General features: G+C 33.0%; 1 protein-coding gene across 1 annotated transcript; it reads left to right on the top strand.

Annotated features, from left to right (window-relative positions):
• The first annotated feature begins 1,138 nt into the window (after nt 1-1,138).
• On the top strand, nt 1,139-16,963 carry LOC115419869 (serine/threonine-protein kinase 35-like). Its single transcript, XM_030134936.1, has 3 exons — nt 1,139-1,833; nt 6,378-7,117; nt 14,302-16,963. Exons 1-2 carry the CDS (start codon nt 1,272-1,274, stop codon nt 7,094-7,096), a joined length of 1,281 nt encoding a protein of 426 aa, XP_029990796.1. The 5' UTR covers nt 1,139-1,271; the 3' UTR covers nt 7,097-7,117; nt 14,302-16,963.
• Nucleotides 16,964-24,255: the final 7,292 nt, after the last annotated feature.

Here is a 24,255-nt window from a genome sequence, read left to right on the forward strand (position 1 = left end):
ATTTTACATAATTTCATAAAATGAATATAAACCAAATGACCAAAATGCTGCTTATCTGCTGTTTTTAATGTATATCATGAAGTGTTACTCCACATACAGTATAAATAGGTTTATGTCAATTTATCCAATAGATTTATAAATGCTCCTGTATAAAGGACCTGTAAAGTGAATGTATTGTAATGTACAGTGTTTTACTCTGACACAAACATTCATTTGGCCTAAAACTCATTCTGTTATTAATTCTCACTATTTCACATTTTGAACCAAGACTGTATCTGTGAAACTACAGCCAACCAGCATTTGGACTGAATTTACAATTATTAGTCACTCATACCTGGTAAAGTTTCACTACTGTTATTTTGGATGCATTTGACCTTTTGGACCATTGAGTTTTGACAAGTGATGATCAGAAGTTTAAATCACAGGTGTCAAACATGCGTCCCGGGGGCCAAAGCTGTCCCTCCAAAGGTTCCAGTCTGGTCTGCAAGATGAATTTACAAAGTGCTAAATGCAAAAATTACCCTGAAGATATTAACAGTCAAGGGCATCAAACTCAAAAATAACAGCATAATAACCTAGAAATAAAGACTCCACATGTGCTTCTTGGTTTAATGTGAGTAAAATAATATGACATTATGCTGATAAACATAACGTCATTAAATTCTGATCTCCTTTAACGATAAAATTTCAATAACCTGAACAAATATTAACAACCCTTGATGTCTGAAAGAAAATAAGTGTAATTTTAACAATATTCTGCCTGTTTTGTGTCTTGGTAGATCTGATCTGTAATGCACATGTAGAAATCATAAGTTGAGGCAGATTATTGATCAAATTGCACATATTTTTCTTCAGAAATTTCAGTTTTTTCCAGGTATTCACATCTTTTTTGATTTGGATAGAAATAGTTTCATCATTTAATGTTATTTTTTTGCGCTAAAAAATTTGGAGTTGTCCTTATTTATAGGTTATGATGTTATTATTGCACTAGTTCCGGCCCACTGAAGATCAAATGTGGCTGAATATGACCCCAGAATAAAAATGAGTTTGACAGCCTGGGTTTAAATGCTGAGGTTGTTCATTGTTGCTATGGCTACCTTTATTTTGAAGGCGCCGACCGGAAGCTTTGTCTCGTGCTGTTGCTAGCATTAGCCGAACTCCTTTTGTTTTCCTCCCCCTCTTTAACCTACATTTCAACTTCTTTCCTGTTTGTGTACATACATTGGCCTAACCGGAGCGCCGGAACTCACAGACGCGGTGTCGGTTCCAAAATGGGGCCGTTTTCCCCGTTTAACGTTCACGTCTTAGTTTTTCGTATGGAGACGGTTTTTGGAGGCAACCGGCGGAGCGCGCGATCCAGCTGCACACGACGAACCGGGGCGCGAGGCGAACGGCGCGGTGTGCTGCGGTGTCTGCGCGTGGGGAACACGGAAGAGGGCCATGTCATGGAGCGGGACCGGGACCGGGACCTGGACCGGGCCACGGAGGAGGACGCCGAGCTGTTGAAGCTGGACGGGCTGGAGCGCAGGGTGACGGCGCCCCGGTACAGCCTGCTGCGGGAGGTGGGTCGGGGGACGTACGGGGTGGTGTACGAGGCGGTGGCGCGGAGGACCGGGGCTCGAGTCGCCGTGAAGAAGCTGCGGTGCGACGCCCCGGAGAACGTGGAGCTAGCCCTGCAGGAGTTCTGGGCGCTGGCCAGTCTGGAGAAACGGCACGAAAATGTGGTTCAGCTGGAGGAGTGTGTCCTGCAGAAGAACGGGATGGCCCAGAAGATGAGCCACGGAAACAAACGGTCCAGACAGTACCTGCGGCTGGTGGAGACGTCACTTAAAGGTGAGATACCGTGGGGGGTGAGTTACGTTAACGCTTTAATCGGTGTTTACTTAAGCAGCGGGTCCTAAATGTGAGGTATGAACGGAGCAGACAGTAGAACTGAGGCAGTTTGGAGTTTACGAAACCGCCGCCATGTTGGTAGGGGACGGTTCTCCACAAACAAACCTCAGCTGTAATATCCTCCGTTAAAGACTGAGAGTATAAACAAACAGAGTAGTTTTCAGCTGAAGGCGAACACGGCGAAGTTCTGTTCATACTGATGTTTAATGAATAACTGCTGCCGTTCGTTATATAAAGTGTTTGACAACAGCAAAGAGATGAGACAAAGAGTTCTGAGGAGAAAGTAAAGTCTGGTTTGTGCGAAACCCGCTCTAAATTCAAAACTATGATTAAAATAGTCAAAGTCAACAGCACATGGGCTGTACTATTTAAATAGTTTATTTTTGTAACGTGAGGATCATTCATTAAAGCCAGATGATCGTAATTTGTGTGAGCGAACGTTATGTGCAGCCCCTAGTAAGATGGCGGCTCTGCGGTGACTGTTATGAAAGCATATTTTATGACCCCACACCTCAGCTCAGACAAATGAGCTGAAAGAAAGGACAGCATGAACCATTTTACTGCCTCTCCTACCGTTGAAACATTGTTGAATACATGCACAGTATTTCTAATCTACACTAAATCAAAATAAAGACAATTAGTGCGATCTGAACTGTTATTTAACAAGACAAAAACGACACAAAAGATGGTTACTTGTGATTTCAGACTCTTCTTTATGGTCAGAACATAACGCATAAAACTTTTAAGATAATGTTTGCCTCAACACCTTTGACCCTTAACCCTGTACAAAATGAGCAACAAGACTAACTGTGTGAAATATTGACTTATTTTTAGGGTCAGTAAACACCCCCTCCCTTTTCTGTTACATCACATCCTGGTTTCAGCTTCTGGCTTTGTTTCCTCTTCATATATATTATTGTTATTTGTGGTGTTGTTGGGGAGGTCTAGGTGTGTTTATGGTTTTGTGTGACCTAAGCCTTCATCCTAAATGGCTCCTCTTTGACAGGAATTTTATAACACAAGTCAAAGCATGTTGCATTTGTGTTGAACTGGTTCAGAAGAGTCTCAGGAAGCTGTAATTTAGTTAAATATTGTCCACACACAGGCTTTTAAGGAAACGCCTTTTTTTTCCCAAGAGTGGTTTTGTTTTTTCAGGGGTGTTTTTGTATGCAGCTGAGCTATTGTGACCAAGTAATTTCCCTTGTGGATCAATAAAGTTTGTCTAAGGAAAAGGAAAAGGGCAGGAGATGTCACAGTGGTGGAGGAGACATTCCCATCTCCAGTTAGTTTTATTCACTCACTGAACTGAAATCTGGATTTAGGCTAAATATTGATTTGTAAGTCATGTCATAAGCACATCCATGAACACAGGGTAATTAAGTTAAATAAACAACTGAAAGGTATGTGTTTAATAAAGGTAGTTACTGTTCACGTTATTAATTTTCATAAGAATCAGTAACGTTCATTATGATTTTTGACTAATTAGAATAATGTACTCTCAATGTAGGGATCAACATGTGGAATATGTTCTTATCAGTAAGTCCTTCCCTGGGCTGAATTCTGTAAAAATGGATCATTATTTAATGTCTCAGGGATTAGCCTTTAAAGACAGAATTATTCTTCTGTTGACTTCCAAATTTATGTACATCTGGTCTCAAACATATGGCCTGTGGGTCAGAAGTGGCCAACCAAAGGGTACAATCTGGCCCACTGGATGAATTTGTTAAATGAAAAAGTTACACTGAAGATATTAACAATCAAGGATGTTAAAATCATTTTAGTTTAGGTTCCACATTCAGACCAATGTGATCTCAAGTGGATCAGAACAGTAAAATACTGTCATAATAACCTATAAATAATGATAACTCCAATTTTGTCTCTTGTTTTTATTGTAAAAAAAAAAAAAAAAAAAAAGTACAGTTACAAGAAAGTGTCTACATCTGCAAACTATTCTTTCACGAAAAATGTGAACAAATATGAACAACCTGAAATGTCTTAAGAGAAGTAAGTGTAATTTAACAATATTCTGCTGGTTACTAAATGCTTTGTGTATTTGTAGATTCACTATAAGATGTAATGCATGTGTAAATGATAAACTGAGGCAGAATATTGTTAAAATTGCACTTATTTTTCTTAACAAATTTCAGGTCAAAACAGATCAAAACAGAAAACTGAACAAAAAGTGGCGCTTTTTTTTTTTCTTCAAAATCTATCAATTCAACTCCATGGGTTTTACTGGTGAATCATCATTGTAGAAGATGATGGTGGTTCCATGGGAACTATGGAGCCTCTGAACGTCCAAATGGGTCATATCTGATGACCATGAAAAAATGAAGAACTGTATTTTACACCAATTATTGACATGTATTGATAGGATTAGTGGATCAAAAGATAATAAACATTTTACATTGGTAGGTGGCAAGGTTATTATCGTTAACTAAAACTAACGAAATGACGAAAACTAGAATTGTAAAAACATTTTTGTTAACTAAAATAAATAAAAACTAGAATTAAAAGAAAAAAAAACATAACTAACTGAAACTGTATTGTGTGTTTACAAAATTAACTAAAACGGATAAAAATTCTGGATAAAATTCCCTTCATTTTTGTCTTTGTCAATGTCAGATTGATGTTAAATGGATTTCTTTGTCTCTCTCAGTTTTCTGTGCTGTCACCATACAACAATTCACAGTCCGTCACTTGTGTTCACTTGTGGTTTCCAGTTGTCTTCTGGTCCCCACTCTACCTGGAAACATGGAGACTAAAGTTGGGAGAAAGCAGCAGAGTCCTGTCTGGGATTTATTTGAATATGACGACAGAGAAGAAGAGAAAAGAGACCACTGAACTACAACTAAACTAAAACTAATACTAAAACTAAGCATTTAGAAAATAACAAAAGCTAATAAAAACTAGCAAACCTGCTGTAAAAACTAATCAAAACTAGCTGAATTAGAAAAAAAAGTCCCAACTAAATAAAACTAAACTAGAATGAAAAATCCAAAATTATTAGAACCTTGGTAGGTGGTGTAGGTCAACAGTGGATGTTCAGGTCTTTAGTTAAACACAGGTCCTGAGTTATATTGAGAACAGCTGCTTTAACTCCACCCACTCTACTCTTTTCCAGGTTAATTGACATAATTGTATTTGCTTCAGCTTAAGTGTCTTCTTTACCCACTGACATAGTCATTGTCTTTCATGTGCAACTCTCAACAGAAGATGGTAACACAATAACTCGGCCCCTCAGGCAGTCACCATGAAACCAGAGGAGAATAGGTTCTTTTTGTCCAAGTGAGGTTGTAGATATTGATCGGTTTTTACTTGGGGTTGTATTGTTGAACTGTGCTGTAGTGATGCAGTGTAGAGAGGGTTGTATCACTGTTTGTGCATCAGTGGTTCTGGGACAGCGGGGGGATTTCGGTCCATTTCTAGTGATTCTTTATTCTGTCACTCTGTCCACGCTAACCTGCAGGAGTTTGTACAACAGGGAATAAAATAAAGGTCAGTCAGGGCAGGTCATCTCAGCTGTTTGTGGCAGCAGATGCTAGATCACACAGTCCTGGTTTAACAACAGGGATCTTTTGTGTTGTAAGTAGTGTATCAGTGTTTGTGGTTCACTGTGAATCATGGGTGTGGCAGCTGATAGGATATAGAATAAGCGTGTAGTGTAACATTATGTAACATCAGATTGTATCCTGTGTTTCCTGATGTGGATTGTGGAGATAAATCATCTCTGAGGTCTGTTCTCAGGGATCCTGCGGGGTCTTAAAAAGTCTTAAGTCTTGAATTTACAAATCTGCATTTAATTATGTTAAAAAAGTCTTTAAAAGGTATTAAATTTGATACAGTAGGTCTTAAATTGTGTTGCCATAAACTGCCATAAATATGTTTAAATGTATGTGGGAAATGTCCAAACTGCAAAGAAAGTAACATTAGTCTACTCATTTCCACCCTTTCCAATCCACAACGTGATATGAATTGTATATAGATAACGTGCCACTTTTAATTGGTGTGTTATCTGTACGCATTATAAGCTTTCCTCGTGTATGTTCACGCTGCGTAAAATACCATGCGGTTCGGGTTAGCAGTTACAGATATGTAAACTGGAGATGTTGGCGTACATTGACACGTGATCAAATGGCGTTGAATAACACGCAAAACAATGAAAATTTGTACGTAAAGCACGCCAAATGCCATAAGAACTGGCGTGACATACATTTCATGAGATCAGTCTGCAATCCAACAAGTTATATTTAAATTAGGAACCAACTGTTGCTAACTTTGCCCTGGTGTGAAGGACTTGGAAAGGTGGGAATCAAGGCGTTGGAGTAAATAAATGCATTTTCCTAGATTCTAGGAGTCATACATTTTTGCCAGTATGGCCATAAAACAGGCATTAAATTCTGTTCTAAGTTGTCTCAAAAAGGTCTTAAAAAGTCTTAAATTTAACTTGTAGGAACCCTGGTTCTGTTCTGGTTTTGTTTCAGGTGAGAGAGTCCTGAGTCCGCCAGAGGAGCCCTGTTACCTCTGGTTCGTTATGGAGTTCTGCGAAGGCGGCGACCTCAACCAGTTCATCCTGTCCCGGAGACCCAACCCTCGGACCAACAACAGTTTCATGCTCCAGCTGACCAGCGCCGTCGCCTTCCTGCACGAGAACAACATTGTCCACCGAGACCTGAAACCGGACAACATCCTCATCTCCGAGAGGTCGGGGTCTGCAGTCCTCAAAGTGGCCGACTTTGGACTGAGTAAAGTCTGCGCCGGTTTCGGAAACAATGGCGAAGGCAAAGATGGCGAGGACAAGAACAAAAACATTAATGTCAATAAGTTCTGGTTGTCGTCGGCGTGCGGCTCTGACTTCTACATGGCACCGGAGGTGTGGGAAGGGCACTACACAGCCAAGGCGGACATCTTCGCCCTGGGAATCATCATCTGGGCCATGCTGGAGCGGATCACGTTCATCGACGCCGAGTCCAAACGGGAGCTGCTGGGGTCTTACGTGAAGCAGGGCAGTGACATCGTACCGGTGGGCGAGGCGCTGCTGGAGAATCCAAAGATGGTACTGGACATTCCCCAGAAGCGCCGCTCCTGCATGTCTGACGGCGTCAAGAAGCTGCTGCAGGACATGCTCGCCGTCAACCCGCAGGACCGGCCTGACGCCTTTGAGCTGCACGCCAGGATGGACCGAGTCACGTGTGCCGCGTGACCCTGGACGGCGCATTTACAGGTACGTACACAGGTCCGACAGAACCAACGACACGCTTCATACTGATCTGTTCAACATTTATTTCTCTCTCTCTTGAGCAGGGGTCTCAAACATGTGGCCCGGGGGCCAAATGTGTCCCGACAAAGGTTCCAGTCCGGCCCGTGTGATGAATAGGCAAAGTGCAAAAATTCCAGTCAAGGCTGTGGAATTTATGTTAGTTCAGATTCCACATACAGACTTATTTGATCTACAGTCAAATAATAACAGCAGAATAACCTACAGAATATAATGACTCCATATTTTCTTCTCGATTTGATGTGAAAAAAATAATCTTACATTCTGTCTATAAATAATGACAACTTCAAATTTTTGTCTTTGTTTTAGTGCAAAAAATATTAACTTATGAAAAAATTTACAACCTATCCTGTAACAATGAAACACGAATAACCTGAACAAATATGATCAACCTGAAATGTCTAAAGAAAATTAGGCACAATTTCAACAATTTTTTTGGCTGTTACTAAGTGTTTAGTGTCTTTGTAGATCTGATCCATAATACATATGTAGAAATGATAAGTTGAGGCAGAGTATTGTTAAAATTGCACTTATTTTTCTTTGGAAATTTTAGTTTTTTCAGGTTATTCACATCTTTTTTGTTTGGATAGTTTAGAAAAGTAAGTATTTTCATAATTTAATGGGGGTTTTTTGCACTAAAACAAAGACAACAATTTGGAGTTGTCATCATTTATAGGTTATAATACTATTATTTTACTGGTCCGGCCCACTGGGGATCAAATCGGGCTGGATGTGGCCCCTGAAAGAGTTTGAGACCCCTGCTCTTGAGGGAACGATTGACGAAATACAAAACAGAAATGACGACTGCATATTTCAGTTAATGAATGTCTCCAAGTCCAGGTGATAGACAAGTCCCAACATACTAATATAAAAGTAGATTCAATAAATGTCTGATATAAAATTCAAAACACATCGCAGTGTCCAAGTAAACACATAAAAATGTTCAATATAGCATAAAAAATAAATATCATGTACCGTCTTGCGCCCCTTGAACCATGTGAAGAATTAACATCATCTTGGAGCCATTGTGTCACTGACCGTGTCCGTTATTTATTTATTTTTATCCCATAATGCCTCAGTGTTGTCATTTCTGCTCCTGCCATGTGATCCACACATAGTGTAAACTTTATACACAACCAGTAGTTCTGAGTTTTTATTGAACTGTTTGATTTTAATAACTCACAGGGAAATGTTGGATGATTTATTTGGCATATTGTACAAAACTCTGGGCGTCTCCTATAACTTCTTCAAGTCCAGATGATTTTAGATTAATAACAGGAGTCCACAGCTCTGTCAACGCCATCTGTTGATTTCCTGAAGAAAATGTGTTTAACTCTCACAGTGTTGGAGATAAAGAAGAACTCGTCAGTTACTGAAGCCTCCCCTGACACAGTTTAACCTGAAGTCAAACTGATTAAATCACTTTAAAAAGGAGGATTTGACCCTAATCTGCACTCAGGTTGATTTACCTCTTTGTTATTTAGTTCCGTCTTCCTCAAAAACGACCTAAAACACATAAAAGATAAAACACCCCTGACTGGTCCATTTGGTGCTTATTTTCTTAACTTCCTTTATTTTGATTGAATGTCATAAAGGCTATGTAAAACATTATAAAACACTGTTATTTAGGGTTGTTAACTGTGAACTTTATGGTCAGAAAATGCCAAAGGGTTAGAAAAACAGCATATTTCAGGAACCTCAAGGTAGAGCAAGAAAATTTACTGAATTCAACTAAAATATGTCACTAAAACAAAAAGCTGTGGAACATTTGTGTTTTAACTGATTCTTAAAGAAAATATACACAAAGATGGAAGAACAGTGTGCATTGTTATCACCTTATTAAAACTGTAATTCTTCACCAGGGCTGCACGATATTGGCAAAACTTGCGATGTGGGTGTACAGTATTTCGATAATGATAATATTGTGATATTTCTCAATTCACCTAAAGAAATGCCAATTTCATTTACTAAGAAAAATGTTCCTTAACAATGTTAAAATGAGCCAAATGTTTGTACAGGGTTTCTGCAGGTCCTTAAAAAGCATTAAAAGAAGGGCTGTTAGAAAATATTGGTTCTGCAATATATCGCAATATTTCGTTTCACAATACTGTATCAATATTAAAAAATACTGTATCGATATTTTTAGGTATTTATTCAAATTCAGATATTGTGGAAGTTAATTTTTGTTTTTCTTTTTTGTTTATAATGTTATTTATTCTTATTTAACACTCTTTTATTAAATAATGTTCGTTCTTTTGTTGGGATTGAACTCAAATCCTGTTCTAATGTTAGTTGTGAACTAATAGAATCTGAACATTTGAACAGGATCTGAAACTGGAATGTCTGTAAAACACAATTTCAGTTTGAACTCAGGAACATTTTGTTATATAACATTAGATCATGTTGGGATCAAATAAAAATGTGTTTAGTATTTTTCAGATTTATGCTGTAATTCAATTCTTCAAGGAAATAATCATTTTTAAAAAAGAAACAAACAAAAAAATTGCCTTTTTAACAGTATCATGATATAGCGTGATAGATCGTATCATGATCCTAGTATTGTGATTTGTATCATATCACTAGATTCTTGCCGATACACAGCCTTAATTAAAAGTCATTAAATAGATTTTGTGAAAATTAAGACCTTAAATGGCATTAAAAAGCATTAAATTTGATGTCCAGAGGCATTAAAGAATTAAATACTTTCCAAACATTCACACTCATAAAACTCCTCCAAATATTTTTTTCTCATTTTAAAATACATTTTCCTGAAAATATAAGTAATTACCTACTCAAAATATACGTTTGGTGTAGATTATTGTAATTCGATATTTTTGACCAGATATTAACCTTCCCTTGACTTCACCCATTGGATAATATTTGAGAACTTTAACAAGAATTACTGAATTATATTAGTGTCCAAAATAACATGTGGATTAGTTAAAGTAAATTCACACTTATTGTTTGTTTAGTTGTTTTTTTGATGAAGTTAAAGTTAATTTCTGTGAGTGTCAGTGGATTTTTCAGCTGTTTATGGTCGACCTGTCATGTTCTCTGTGTTGAAACCAGTAGTGGTGACATAAGCAGGCGCGTGTCATATGGACACAGATCCGTTTGTACATGTTCCAGTGCAGAACGTTTATGACGACGGATGATAAAGCAGACAGGGTGGCGGCTCAGCGCTCGGCCTCAGGCTCACATCCTATAATACTCTGTTGCACCGAGGACGAGGGCGGCTTTTGTTCTGTTGAACCAACCACCATCCATCTTATGTAACCTCCTCTGCTGCTGGGACCAGATCCACGAGGACCCAGCACCAGGCATGTTCTGCTGGTTTAATGGCTAGTTTCCTCTAAATCTGCGTTGTCTCTCATTCAGATCATCCATTGATCACGACCAGGTCTTTGTGAAGTCTGGGGCTTTTTCAGGTTTCTGTTGGATTCAGGTCCTTGGGCTGGGGTTCGGGTTTTTGAATTTGTAGGTTATTTGACTAAAAACTGCTCTTATTTTCTTTCTTTTTTAAATTTTGTTTTTATTGAAAGAGGTGACAAAATATCTCCAACATTACCATTCATACAGATATTGTCTATTAGAGCCCTTTTCGTATTTCTTATTTTATACATACAAAAGTGTAAAAAAAAAAACAAACAAAAAAAACTAACATATAAACTGGGTGCTTACAGTTTCTGTATTTCTCACTTAAAAACAATCATAGCGTTACAATGCCTCTGGGCTCTTTAAACATTACACAAGTTTATGCAGAAAAACATGAAATGAAGAATAAATACAGGGAGATTATAAAAATAGGACATCAGGAGTGATACAAATTTTGGGGGCTAGAGGATACAAACTTGATCCATTTGTGCCAAATATGATCAAATTTATCTCTCTGGATTCTGATTTTTTCCATTTTGAATATTTGCAAGATGATCTCGTACCAATCTTGTATTGTTGTATTATTTTCTAATTATAATAATAATAATTTTATTTGTAATGCACTTTATACCTGTGGTAGACAAATCTCAAAGTCCTACAAGACGGGAGTTAAAAATCCACTCAGTAAAACATTAAGACAAAATAATTTAAATAGAATGTTTTAAAAGAAACAAATGAAAATGAAGCAGAAGTTGTATAAATACAGTGCTGTTGGATTCGGTCGTACCAACCACATCTGCTTTATGTCGCATACTTTTTTAACCCATGGGTGTTTTATTGATTCGATCCAGATCCAGACTCTCACGGATCTTGAAAGTGAGCGGTCAGCGGGTGCCGCTTAAACGTACAGCTTTAATTCCACCGTGGGACTCTGTTTAAGTCACTTATGTAACTGTTAAGAGTGTACGTGACCGTCATCAGCCGCTGTGAGGCCGAGCACCTACACATCACACAGTAGACCAGGACCTGGACCTGGACCTGGGCCTCAGCCGGTCCACAGGGGGTGGGGTCGATGGGGGCGGAGTCATCACAGCAGGCCATCGCAGTCATTACATAACGACCACATTGTGATTATTTAACATGAGAATAATCAGAGTGGGTTCGACACATCATCATCCATCATTGTCTTTAGTTTCTATGGATGTTTATGTCAAATCCATGTTTTAAAGTTGATGCTTCCAACAGTTTTATTCATGTTTTCATGTCAGTAAGAGCTGATTTACAGGGTTTCTGCAGGTCATTAAAAAGCATTAAGTCATTAAATAGATTTTGTGAAAATTAGTGCCTTAAATGGCATTAAAACACCTTAAATTTGATGTCCAGAGGCATTAAAAAATTAAATACACTTGATGGAAAAAAGTATTGTTGTTCACAATTTATTTTGATTCTATAAACATTGAATAATTTGGATTGGAAGTATAGTGTGATGATTGACAGGTGGAACCCTTGAATTTTCTGTTGTTTATGGCTGATGTATGAAGTCACAGCGGCGGATGCTTGGAATGCAGCGTGCTGTGAGCGTGTTCATGCTGTGGCAAAAGAGCAGAGCGAATATTAGTAAATGTGGGAAAAATGGGAAAATGCAAGTTTCAGCGGAAGTGATTGGAGGAGGAACTATTTAGAACCTGGTTAAAGCCTGTGGACGGTAAACTGTCATAAAACTAGATATAAAAGTGTGTCTGCAGTTGGACATGGGCATTAAATGTGTTTTAAAGTGGCATTAAAAGGGCATTCAAAAGCATTCAATTAGATTAGCTGAAACCTGCAGAAACCCTGGATTTACCAGAACTAGAACCTGAATCTGTCTCAGGATTCACTGAACAGTTTCATCAGTGTTTTCCTGTTTAATCATCTTCAGTCATTTGTTTTATTATCAGTAACTGTTTTAACGTGTCGTTACAGTTCAAGTTCAGTTTAATTGAATCATCACCTGTTCTATTGGATTTTAGAGCCTCTTTTTTTAATATCATTAATATTCAATGGACAGTGATTGACTTAAGTCATAACCAGGAGATCCTAACATCTCATTTCAAGACACTAACTCATATTTATGAGATTTCCCTGATGTTTTCATCTTAAATGCTGCATTTTCTACATTCCTGTCGCCGCCACATTTACACGACATTATCTCAGCACACACTGTCGCATCCTCTGTCCGTTGGTCGAACAGACTCCGCCCTCTAGGGATGGACATCATTGTCAGGATGAGTAAAACAGAGTAGAAAGTCCTCACATTATAAGCAGGTATTTCATGTTCAATACAGGGTTTGTACAGGTGCTTGAAATCCTTGAAAATGTTTGAATTTCAATGTTGTGTTTTCAAGGTCTGGAAAGTGCTGGAATTTTAGTCGAAGTGCTTGAAAGTGCTTGCAATTCTAACCCTGTGATGTGATGATTTATTTATTTTTAATATTAACTCTGCCAGGTTAGATGCTGAGCTAAAGCTACTTACAGAGAGGTGAGACACGAAAAATAAAACTTTATGTCAAAAAAAAAAATTAGCGGGTGTTCTCAGTTCGACTCCAGGTACATTTTTATCATAACCTTTGTCTCAGCGCGAGTGTGTCCAAAGAACACTAAGTGGCTTAACTTTTTTGGATAAAACTTTGTGTTCTTCTTTAATTTCTAAACTTTTTGCTCTTATGAAACATAATTTTAGGTGTTTATAGCATAATACAATGTACATCATTGTGATAAAAAGTGACAAAAATAATCATGAGTATATGTATTCGTATACATATGTATTTTACTTCAGTGATAAGGTCCTGTACTGGAAAATTTTTAGAACTACCCTTAAAAGGCCTTGAAAAGTGCTTCAATTGGACCTTGAAAAATGTGTACAAACCCTGTTTAGATTTTTACAGTACTTTATAACATACAAAACATTTATAGAATTTTGCCTGTTTTTCTGTCGTTTTTTTTTTTCTCCCTAATTTATGTTAATACTTTAACAAATTACAGTTTATGTACATTTATGTATTCTGCAGACACTTTTTTCCAAAGCGACCTACAGGGGAAGATTAACAATTAAGCTCTCTCTCTCTCTCTCTCTCTGTCTACTTTATTTGTAAAGCTCTTTAAAACAACTACAGTGGACCAAAGTGCTGTACAGAAGAACAAATAAAAAACAAAATAAAGGAATAAAATACAAGAATTGATTAAAGACATCAAACAGCTGTACAATTAAAAACAGTGTCATACAGAAGAATAAAAAACCCAAAATAGAATAAAATACAAGAATATTTTATACAAGAGTTTTTATGTGGTAAAACTGTGAAAATATCTTGTTGAAACCTAAAAAGTATCTGGGTTTACCATGAATATATCCTGAAAAATTGGAAAGTATCCTGTTAAAATGTGAAATTGGACCTGACAGTGATGTGTTACCAATAACTAAAGTTTTCCCGTCGTCTGTATTTTCTGTGAATTTAACTCCACATAGAAATGTCAGATTTTTTTTTCATCTTTCACTCATGACTTAAAAGTCTTTAAACAAATAATGACTTGATGTTTGTTGTGGATTTAACTTGATGAGAACATTTTAGTGTTTTTTCTGGTTGAATTTTTTGGAGGTTTGTGTTTCCTTAAATGTGGTAAAACTGGACCAGATGTTAAACAGGTGTGTGTGTGTGTGTGTGTGTGTTCATATGTTGTGTAACGTGTCCTGGTTCCGCTGTCGTCCTGTGTCTGTCCAGGTTTTGCTGCTGCTGGATCTGTTTCCACCTGAACACTGTGAACCTGAACTAAAGGGAATCAGAGGGAACGGACCCGACTGTGAAACCCGACCTGTTTACAGCCTGACTCGGGTCCTTTTCCCGACCCGACACCACAAACTCTGACCAGAACCCGGACCGTTTGTTTGACGCTACAGGACCACGTGCACTTTGACCACGCCCAGCGACAGGAACACTGGGACGGCGCCCGGAACACGGCGCTTCAGTGTCGGACTCTTCGACTCGTTCTGATCCAATCCCACGTTGTCGATCATCGTCCAGATGAACGACACATCTTTATCTTGAAAAAAACCAGACAGAAAGTCGGCCGTCGTCTGTGGTTTAACACAACATTGAGTCAAATAAGGAGAACAGTCGGAGGTTTATTTAACACGGTGGAAAAAACACGTAAAAGTTTAAAGTAGAGATAGAAACATTCAGCTGTTACGGTGGTGAAATATTTATTCAATGTGAGAATAAGCAGCAAAATGAAGCAAAACTAAACATTTTCTGCCTTTAATTTGACAATTTAAACAAAATAAAACTAAGGCACAATGTTTTATTTCATGATAATCATAGAAAATATTAGTTTAATGTAAAACGGATGTGTCAGATGTTGGATGACGTCTCCCGCTCTGGATTTCGGTTCGTTTCTTTGTTACCTGACGGGAAACGGCGTCTCCGGGGGGGTGGGGGGGTTTGTGTTGCTGCGTTCAGGCTCCTCCGGACATTTGAGCTCTGAGGCGTGTCTCCACGTCTCACAGCGTTTAACTTTACATGAACAGACAATGTGATGGTTTCTCTGTAAAATGTGAAATGGTTTTGTCTGATGTGACTTTAGTTTCCTTGTGTCGTTCCGTGAAACTGAGCTGAAGGCTTCGAACGCGGCTTCTGTCTACGATGGATCTGGTACTAAAGCTGGGAGGAAAACCTAGTCCATACGAATAATTATATCAATAAACCATTTGGTTATTTGTGATTATTTGTAAAAGACAAAAGATATTGAACATTTGACAAATTTAGTCGTAGAACAATCAAAATCAAACCTAAAAGTAAAATGTATATTTGTAGTAAAAGCGTCTCTTCACGGCCGTTGGATTTCAGTAACTGTATTCGTTTGATTCCAGCCTGTAAATGACACGTCTGCGAACCGCTTCGTCTTTCGTTTCCGTGGTGATGACGGTGCGACGTCTTCGTTGTAAATGTGACTCAGTGGACGCTTGAAAATTCGGTTTGTGTTCAGATCTTTGTTTCTACCTCCGGTGCCTTGAAACTCAGGAACAGGAACCGTAGTCAACCTCGATGAGCCGCGACACGCCTCCTGCTTCGGGGGCTGGAGGTGAGTGGAATTCTGGGTAAAGGGACGGCGAGGGACGTGGGTTTGGACTCCGATTGTCCGAGTGAAAGGGAATCAAAGACGTGACGTTAAACAAGTCGTTATTTAGGAGAAACTAAGGGAACTTCAGTCGTAGAGGAAAGAAAGTGAACCTGTCGATGAAAAACGGCTTCAGAGAATCTAGATCTGCAACGAGTAGAAGAGTTCCTCCGAAAACGATCCTTTTTCCCTTTAAACGACTCAGAAAAGAGTCGATTCGTCAAACAATAACTGACCTGATCATTGCAGCGCTAACGTTCTGGCTCATCTTTTCCTCCTAATCCAAAGGTTGAATCTTCTCTTCTTTCTTCTTTGATGGCTCTACCTCATCTGTTTGTTTTCCTGAACCTGGTCGTTTAGTTTCAGATGTTTTCCTCTGAATCCAGATGCTGAAGCCGTTCGTCGTTCCTGTTTAAAATCGTTCTTTAATCGTTCTACCTCATGTACATTCGGTTTCTGTCGTTTTTTTCCAGGTTTCATTTCATGACTTTCAGTATTTTTTTACTTTTGTTTCCCTTTTGTGTCTGTTAAAGGTTTTCAGCGACGCGTTTCTGTCGCAGCCGCGTTTACACGACATTATCTCAGCACATGCCGCCACTTCCGCTGTCCGTCGGTCGAACAGACTCCGCCCTCTTTGGTCGATTAATCAGATGCTGATCTAGAAAAAAGGATGCACATCACTGTCAATACGAATACAACGGAACAGAAAGTAGAAAGTCCTCACATTATGACCAGATATTTCATGTTCATAGATTTTTACGATAATTTATAACAACGTACAAAACATTTCTAGAATTTTATCCTGTTTTTGTTTATTTCATCCTAATTTATGTTGATAAAAAGTTTATTGAAATCTAAGTTTATGTAGTAAAAATGTGACAACATCCTGTTAAAACCTAACAAATATCTGGGTTTAACATGAATATATCCTGAAGAATTGGAAAGTATCCTGTTAAAATGTGAAAGTATCTGGTTAAAATGTGAAACTGGTCGTATATTTCAGCCGACAGTGAGGTGTTACCGATAACTGATGTTTTTCCAGTCGTCTGAATCGGTCGGTGGGCGTTTGACGGGTCCATCTCCAGTACCAATGTCGCCTCTGGACCAGATAGTTTTCCGTGTGCTTCGCTTCTATGCAACGTCCTGGATCCACATTCGACATTCGTTTAGTTCACGTTCCGTAAGCCATGTGTGAAAGAATCATGTTTTTTATTCTGACTTTGAATAAAGACAAATTCTTGTTGAATAAAGGTTGAAAATACCTGAAAATGAATGTGTATTTTTATTAAACTAAAAAAAATGACTTAAAATCAGTGTCATAGTATAGTATGATAAAAAAAAAAAAATGGTTATAGTATACTATGATAAAAATGGTCATAGTTTAGAATGATGAAAACTGGTCAGTTTAGTATGATAAAAAAAATGTTCATAGTATAGTATGATAAAAAATGGTCATAGTATAATATGATGAAAAATGCTCAGTTAAGTATGATTTTAAAAAATAGTCATAGTATAGTATGATAAAAAAAAGTCAGTATAAAATGAAAAATGGTAATAGTATAGTATGATTAAAAAAAAAAAAAAGTCATAGTATAAAATGAAAAATGGTCATAGTATAGTATGATAAAAAAAGGGCATTGTATAGTATGATAAACAAAAATGGTCATAGTTTAGTATGATAAAAAAAAAAAAGTATATTATGATGAAAAATGCTCAGTTAAGTATGATTTTAAAAAATAGTCATAGTATAGTATGATAAAAAAAAAAAAGTCAGTATAAAATGAAAAATGGTCATAGTTTAGTATGATAAAAAAAAGGGCATTGTATAGTATGATAAAAAAAATGGTCATAGTTTAGTATGATAAAAAAAAAAAAGTATATTATGATGAAAAAAAAACTGGTCAAAATATAGTATGATAAAAAAAAACTGGTCATAGTATAGTATGATAACAAATGGTCATAGTTTAGTATGATAAAAAAAAAAAAAAGGTTATAGTATAGTATGAAAAAAAATGGTCATAGTATAATATGATAAAAAAATGGTCATACTTAAGTATGATTTTAAAAAAATAGTCATAGTATAATATATATATAAAAAAAAAGGTCATAGTATACTATCATAAAAAAAGGTCATAGTATAAGATGATAAAAAAATGCTCATACTTAAGTATGATTTTAAAAAAAATAGTCATAGTACAATATGATGAAAAAAAAAATGGTCATGATAAAAAATGCTCATACTTAACTATGATTTTTTTTTAAAAATAGTCATAATATAATATGATAAAAAAAAAAAAAAAGGTCATACTATAGTATGATAAAAAAAAAAAAAAGGTCATAGTTTAGGATGATAAAAAAAAAATGGGAATAGTATAGTATGATAAAAAAAAAAAAAGGTCATAGTATAGTATGATAAAAAATGGTCATAGTATAATATGATTAAAAAATGCTCAGTTAAGTATGATTTTAAAAAATAGTCACAGTATAGTATGATAAAAAAAAAGTCAGTATAAAATAAAAAACGGTCATAGTATAGCATGATAAAAACTACTGGTCACAGTATAGTTTGATGAAAAAAAAAAGGTCATAGTATGGTATGATAAAAAATGGTCAGTTTAGTATGATAAAAAAAAATGATCATAGTATAGTATGATAAAAAAAAATGGTCATAGTATAATATGATGAAAAATGCTCAGTTACGTATGATTTTAAAAAATAGTCATAGTATAGTATGATAAAAAAAAAAAGTCAGTATAAAATGAAAAATGGTCATAGTATAGTATGATAAAAAAAATGGTCATAGTATAGTATGATAAAAAAAAATGGTCAAAGTATAGTATGATAAAAAAAAAAAAAAGGTCATAGTATAGAATGATAAAAAAAAAAGGTCATAGTGTAGTATGATAAAAAAAAAATGGTCATAGTATGAAATAAAAAATGGTCATAGTATAATATGATTTTAAAAAATGGTCATAGTTAAGTATGATTTTAAAAAAAATAGTCATAGTATAGTATGATAAAAAAAAAATGGTCATAGTATAGTATGATAAAAAAAAAAAACAAGGTCATAGTATAGTATGATAAAAAAAACAAGGTCATAGTATAGTATGATAAAAAAAAAAAAAAGGTCATAGTATGAAATAAAAAATGGTCATAGTATAATATGATAAAAAATGCTCATAGTTTAGTATGACAAAAAAAAAGGTCATAGTATAGTATGATAAAAAAAAAAAAGGTCATAGTATGAAATAAAAAAATGGTCATAATATAGTATGATAAAAAAAAAAAAAAACTGGTCATAGTATAGTATGATAAAAAAAAATAGTAATAGTATAGTATGATAAAAAAAAAAAAAAGGTCAAAGTATAGTATGATAAAAAAATGGTCATGGTATAATATGATAAAAAAATGCTCATAGTTAAGTATGATTAAAAAAAATGATCATAGTATAGTATGATTAAAAAAAATGATAGTATAGTATGATAAAAAAAAAAAAAGATGATAATATAGTATGATAAAAAAAACTGGTCATAGAATAGTATGATAAAAAAAATGGTCATAGTATAGTATCATAAAAAGAATGGTCATAGTTAAGTATGATTTAAAAAAAATAGTCATAGTATAATATGATTGAAAAAAAAAAGGTCACAGAATAGTATGATAACCAATGGTCATAGTTCAGTATGATAAAAAAAAAAAAAGATGATAGTATAGTATGATAAAAAAAAAAAAACTGGTCATAGTATAGTATGATAAAAAAAAAATGGTCATAGTATAATATGATAAAAAAAAATGCTCATAGTTAAGTATGATTTAAAAAAAATAGTCATAGTATAGTATGATAAAAAAAAAAGGTCAGTACAGTATGATAAAAAAAAATGGTCATAGTATAGTATTAAAAAAATGGTCATAGTATAATATGATAAAAAATGCTCATACTTAAGTATGATTTAAAAAAAATAGTCATAGTATAGTATGATAAAAAAAAAAAAAAGGTCATAGTATAGTATGATAAAAAAAAAAAAACTGCTCATAGTATAGTATGATAAAAAATGGTCATAGTATAATATGATAAAAAATGCTCATAGTTAAGTATGATTTAAAAAATGGTTATAGTATAGTATGATAAAAAAAATGGTCATAGGATGAAATAAAAAATTGTCATAGTATAGTATGATAAAAAAAAATGGTCATAGTATGAAATAAAAAATTGTCATAGTATAGTATGATAAAAAATGGTCATAGTTTAGTGTGATAAAAAAAAATGGTCATAGTATAGTATGATAAAAAAAAGTCATTGTGTAGTATGATAAAAAAAAAAAGGTCAGTATAGTATGATAAAATAAAAGGTCATAGTATAGTATGATAAAAAAAATGGTCATAGTATAGTATGATAAAAAAAAAAAAAAGGTCAAAGTATAGTATGATAAAAAAAAAGGTCATAGTATGAAATAAAAAATGGTCATAGTATAATATGATTTTAAAAAATGGTCATAGTTAAGTATGATTTAAAAAAAATAGTCACAGTATTGTATGATAAAAAAAATGGTCATAGTATAGTATGATTAAAAAAAAAAGGTCATAGTATAGTATGATAAAAAAAAAAGGTCATAGTATGAAATAAAAAATGGTCATAGTATAATATGATTTTAAAAAATGGTCATAGTTAAGTATGATTTAAAAAAAATAGTCACAGTATTGTATGATAAAAAAAATGGTCATAGTATAGTATGATAAAAAAAAAAAGGTCATAGTGTAGTATGATAAAAAAAAAAGGTCATAGTATTGAAATAAAAATATGGTCTAGTATCATATGATTTAAAAAAATGTCATAGTTAAGTATGATTGTAAAAAAAAATAGTCACAGTATAGTATGATAAAAAAAAAAGGTCATAGTATAGTATGATAAAAAAAAAAAGGTCATAGTATAGTATGATAAAAAAAAAAGGTCATAGTATGAAATAAAAAATGGTCATAGTATAATATGATTTTAAAAAATGGTCATAGTTAAGTATGATTTAAAAAAATAGTCATAGTATAGTATGATAAAAAAAAAATGGTCATAGTATAGTATGATAAAAAAAAAAAAAAAGGTCATAGTATAGTATGATAAAAAAAACAAGGTCATAGTATAGTATGATAAAAAAAAAAAAGGTCATAGTATGAAATAAAAAATGGTCATAGTATAATATGATTTTAAAAAATGGTCACAGTTAAGTATGATTTAAAAAAAATAGTCATAGTATAGTATGATAAAAAAAAAACAAGGTCATAGTATAGTATGATAAAAATGGTCATAGTATAGTATGATAAAAAATGCTCATAGTTTAGTATGACAAAAAAAAAGGTCATATATAGTATGATAAAAAAAAAAAAAAAAAGGTCATAGTATGAAATAAAAAAATGGTCATAATATAGTATGATAAAAAAAAAAAAAACTGGTCATAGTATAGTATGATAAAAAAAAATAGTAATAGTATAGTATGATAAAAAAAAAAAAAGGTCAAAGTATAGTATGATAAAAAAATGGTCATGGTATAATATGATAAAAAAATGCTCATAGTTAAGTATGATTAAAAAAAATGATCATAGTATAGTATGATTAAAAAAATGATCATAGTATAGTATGATTAAAAAAAATGATAGTATAGTATGATAAAAAAAAAAAGATGATAATATAGTATGATAAAAAAAAACTGGTCATAGAATAGTATGATAAAAAAAATGGTCATAGTATAGTATCATAAAAAGAATGGTCATAGTTAAGTATGATTTAAAAAAAATAGTCATAGTATAATATGATTGAAAAAAAAAAGGTCACAGAATAGTATGATAACCAATGGTCATAGTTCAGTATGATAAAAAAAAAAAAAGATGATAGTATAGTATGATAAAAAAAAAAAAAACTGGTCATAGTATAGTATGATAAAAAAAAAATGGTCATAGTATAATATGATAAAAAAAAATGCTCATAGTTAAGTATGATTTAAAAAAAATAGTCATAGTATAGTATGATAAAAAAAAAAAGGTCAGTACAGTATGATAAAAAAAAATGGTCATAGTATAGTATTAAAAAAATGGTCATAGTATAATATGATAAAAAATGCTCATACTTAAGTATGATTTAAAAAAAATAGTCATAGTATAGTATGATAAAAAAAAAAAAAAAGGTCATAGTATAGTATGATAAAAAAAAAAAAAACTGCTCATAGTATAGTATGATAAAAAATGGTCATAGTATAATATGATAAAAAATGCTCATAGTTAAGTATGATTTAAAAAATGGTTATAGTATAGTATGATAAAAAAAAATGGTCATAGGATGAAATAAAAAATTGTCATAGTATAGTATGATAAAAAAAAATGGTCATAGTATGAAATAAAAAATTGTCATAGTATAGTATGATAAAAAATGGTCATAGTTTAGTGTGATAAAAAAAAAAAGGTCATAGTTTAGTGTGATAAAAAAAAATGGTCATAGTATAGTATGATAAAAAAAAGTCATTGTGTAGTATGATAAAAAAAAAAAGGTCAGTATAGTATGATAAAATAAAAGGTCATAGTATAGTATGATAAAAAAATGGTCATAGTATAGTATGATAAAAAAAAAAAATGGTCAAAGTATAGTATGATAAAAAAAAAATGGTCATAGTATAGTATGATAAAAAAAAAAAGGTCATAGTGTAGTATGATAAAAAAAAAGGTCATAGTATGAAATAAAAAATGGTCATAGTATAATATGATTTTAAAAAATGGTCATAGTTAAGTATGATTTAAAAAAAATAGTCACAGTATTGTATGATAAAAAAAATGGTCATAGTATAGTATGATAAAAAAAAAAGGTCATAGTGTAGTATGATAAAAAAAAAGGTCATAGTATGAAATAAAAAATGGTCATAGTATAATATGATTTTAAAAAATGGTCATAGTTAAGTATGATTTAAAAAAAATAGTCACAGTATTGTATGATAAAAAAAAAAAAGGTCATAGTATAGTATGATAAAAAAACAAGGTCATAGTATAGTATGATAAAAAAAAAAAGGTCATAGTATGAAATAAAAAATGGTCATAGTATAATATGATTTTAAAAAATGGTCACAGTTAAGTATGATTTAAAAAAAATAGTCATAGTATAGTATGATAAAAAAACAAAACAAGGTCATAGTATAGTATGATAAAAAATGGTCATAGTATAATATGATAAAAAATGCTCATAGTTTAGTATGACAAAACAAAAGGTCATAGTATAGTATGATAAAAAAAAAAAAAAAACTGGTCATAGTATAGTATGATAAAAAAAAGAAAAAGGTCAAAGTATAGTATGATAAAAAATGGTCATGGTATAATATGATAAAAAATGCTCATAGTTAAGTATGATTAAAAAAAATGGTCATAGTATAGTATGATAAAAAATGGTCATAGTATAGTATGATTAAAAAAAAAATGGTCATAGTATAGTATGATTAAAAAAAAATGGTCATAGTATAGTATGATAAAAAATGGTCATAGTATAGTATGATAAAAAATGGTCATAGTATAGTATGATTAAAAAAATGATCATAGTATAGTATGATTAAAAAAATGATAGTATAGTATGATAAAAAAAAAAAGATGATAATATAGTATGATAAAAAAAATGGTCATAGTATAGTTTCATAAAAAGAATGGTCATAGTTAAGTATGATTTAAAAAAAATAGTCATAGTATAATATGATTGAAAAAAAAAGGTCACAGAATAGTATGATAACCAATGGTCATAGTTCAGTATGATAAAAAAAAAAAAAGATGATAGTATAGTATGATAAAAAAAAAAACTGGTCATAGTATAGTATGATTAAAAAAAAGGTCATAGTATGAAATAAAAAATTGTCATAGTATAGTATGATAAAAAATGGTCATAGTTTAGTGTGATAAAAAAAATGGTCATAGTATAGTATGATAAAAAAAAGTCATCGTGTAGTATGATAAAAAAAAAAAAAAAAAGGTCAGTATAGTATGATAAAATAAAAGGTCATAGTATAGTATGAAAAAAAATGGTCATAGTATAGTATGATTAAAAAAAATGGTCATAGTTTAGTATGATGAAAAAAAAAGGTCATAGTATAGTATCACAAAAAGAATGGTCATAGTGTAATATGATAAAAAATGGTCATAGTTAAGTATGATTTAAAAAAAATGGTCATAGTATAGTATGATAAAAAAAAATGGTCATAGTATAGTATGATAAAAAAAAAAGTCATAGTTTAGTATGATAAAAAAAAAGATGATAGTATAGTATGATAAAAAAAAAACTGGTCATACTATAGTATGATAAAAAAAAAAAGGTCATAGTATAGTATGATAAAAAAAAATGGTCATAGTGTAGTATGATTTTAAAAAATGGTCATAGTTAAGTATGATTTTAAAAAAATAGTCATAGTATTGTATGATTAAAAAAAATTGTCATAGTATAGTATGATAAAAAAAAAAAGGTCATAGTATGAAATAAAAAATGGTCATAGTATAATATGATTTTAAAAAATGGTCACAGTTAAGTATGATTTAAAAAAAATAGTCATAGT

This window comes from Sphaeramia orbicularis, chromosome 5 (genome assembly GCF_902148855.1).
Source record: "Sphaeramia orbicularis chromosome 5, fSphaOr1.1, whole genome shotgun sequence".
NCBI classification, from domain to species: domain Eukaryota; kingdom Metazoa; phylum Chordata; class Actinopteri; order Kurtiformes; family Apogonidae; genus Sphaeramia; species Sphaeramia orbicularis.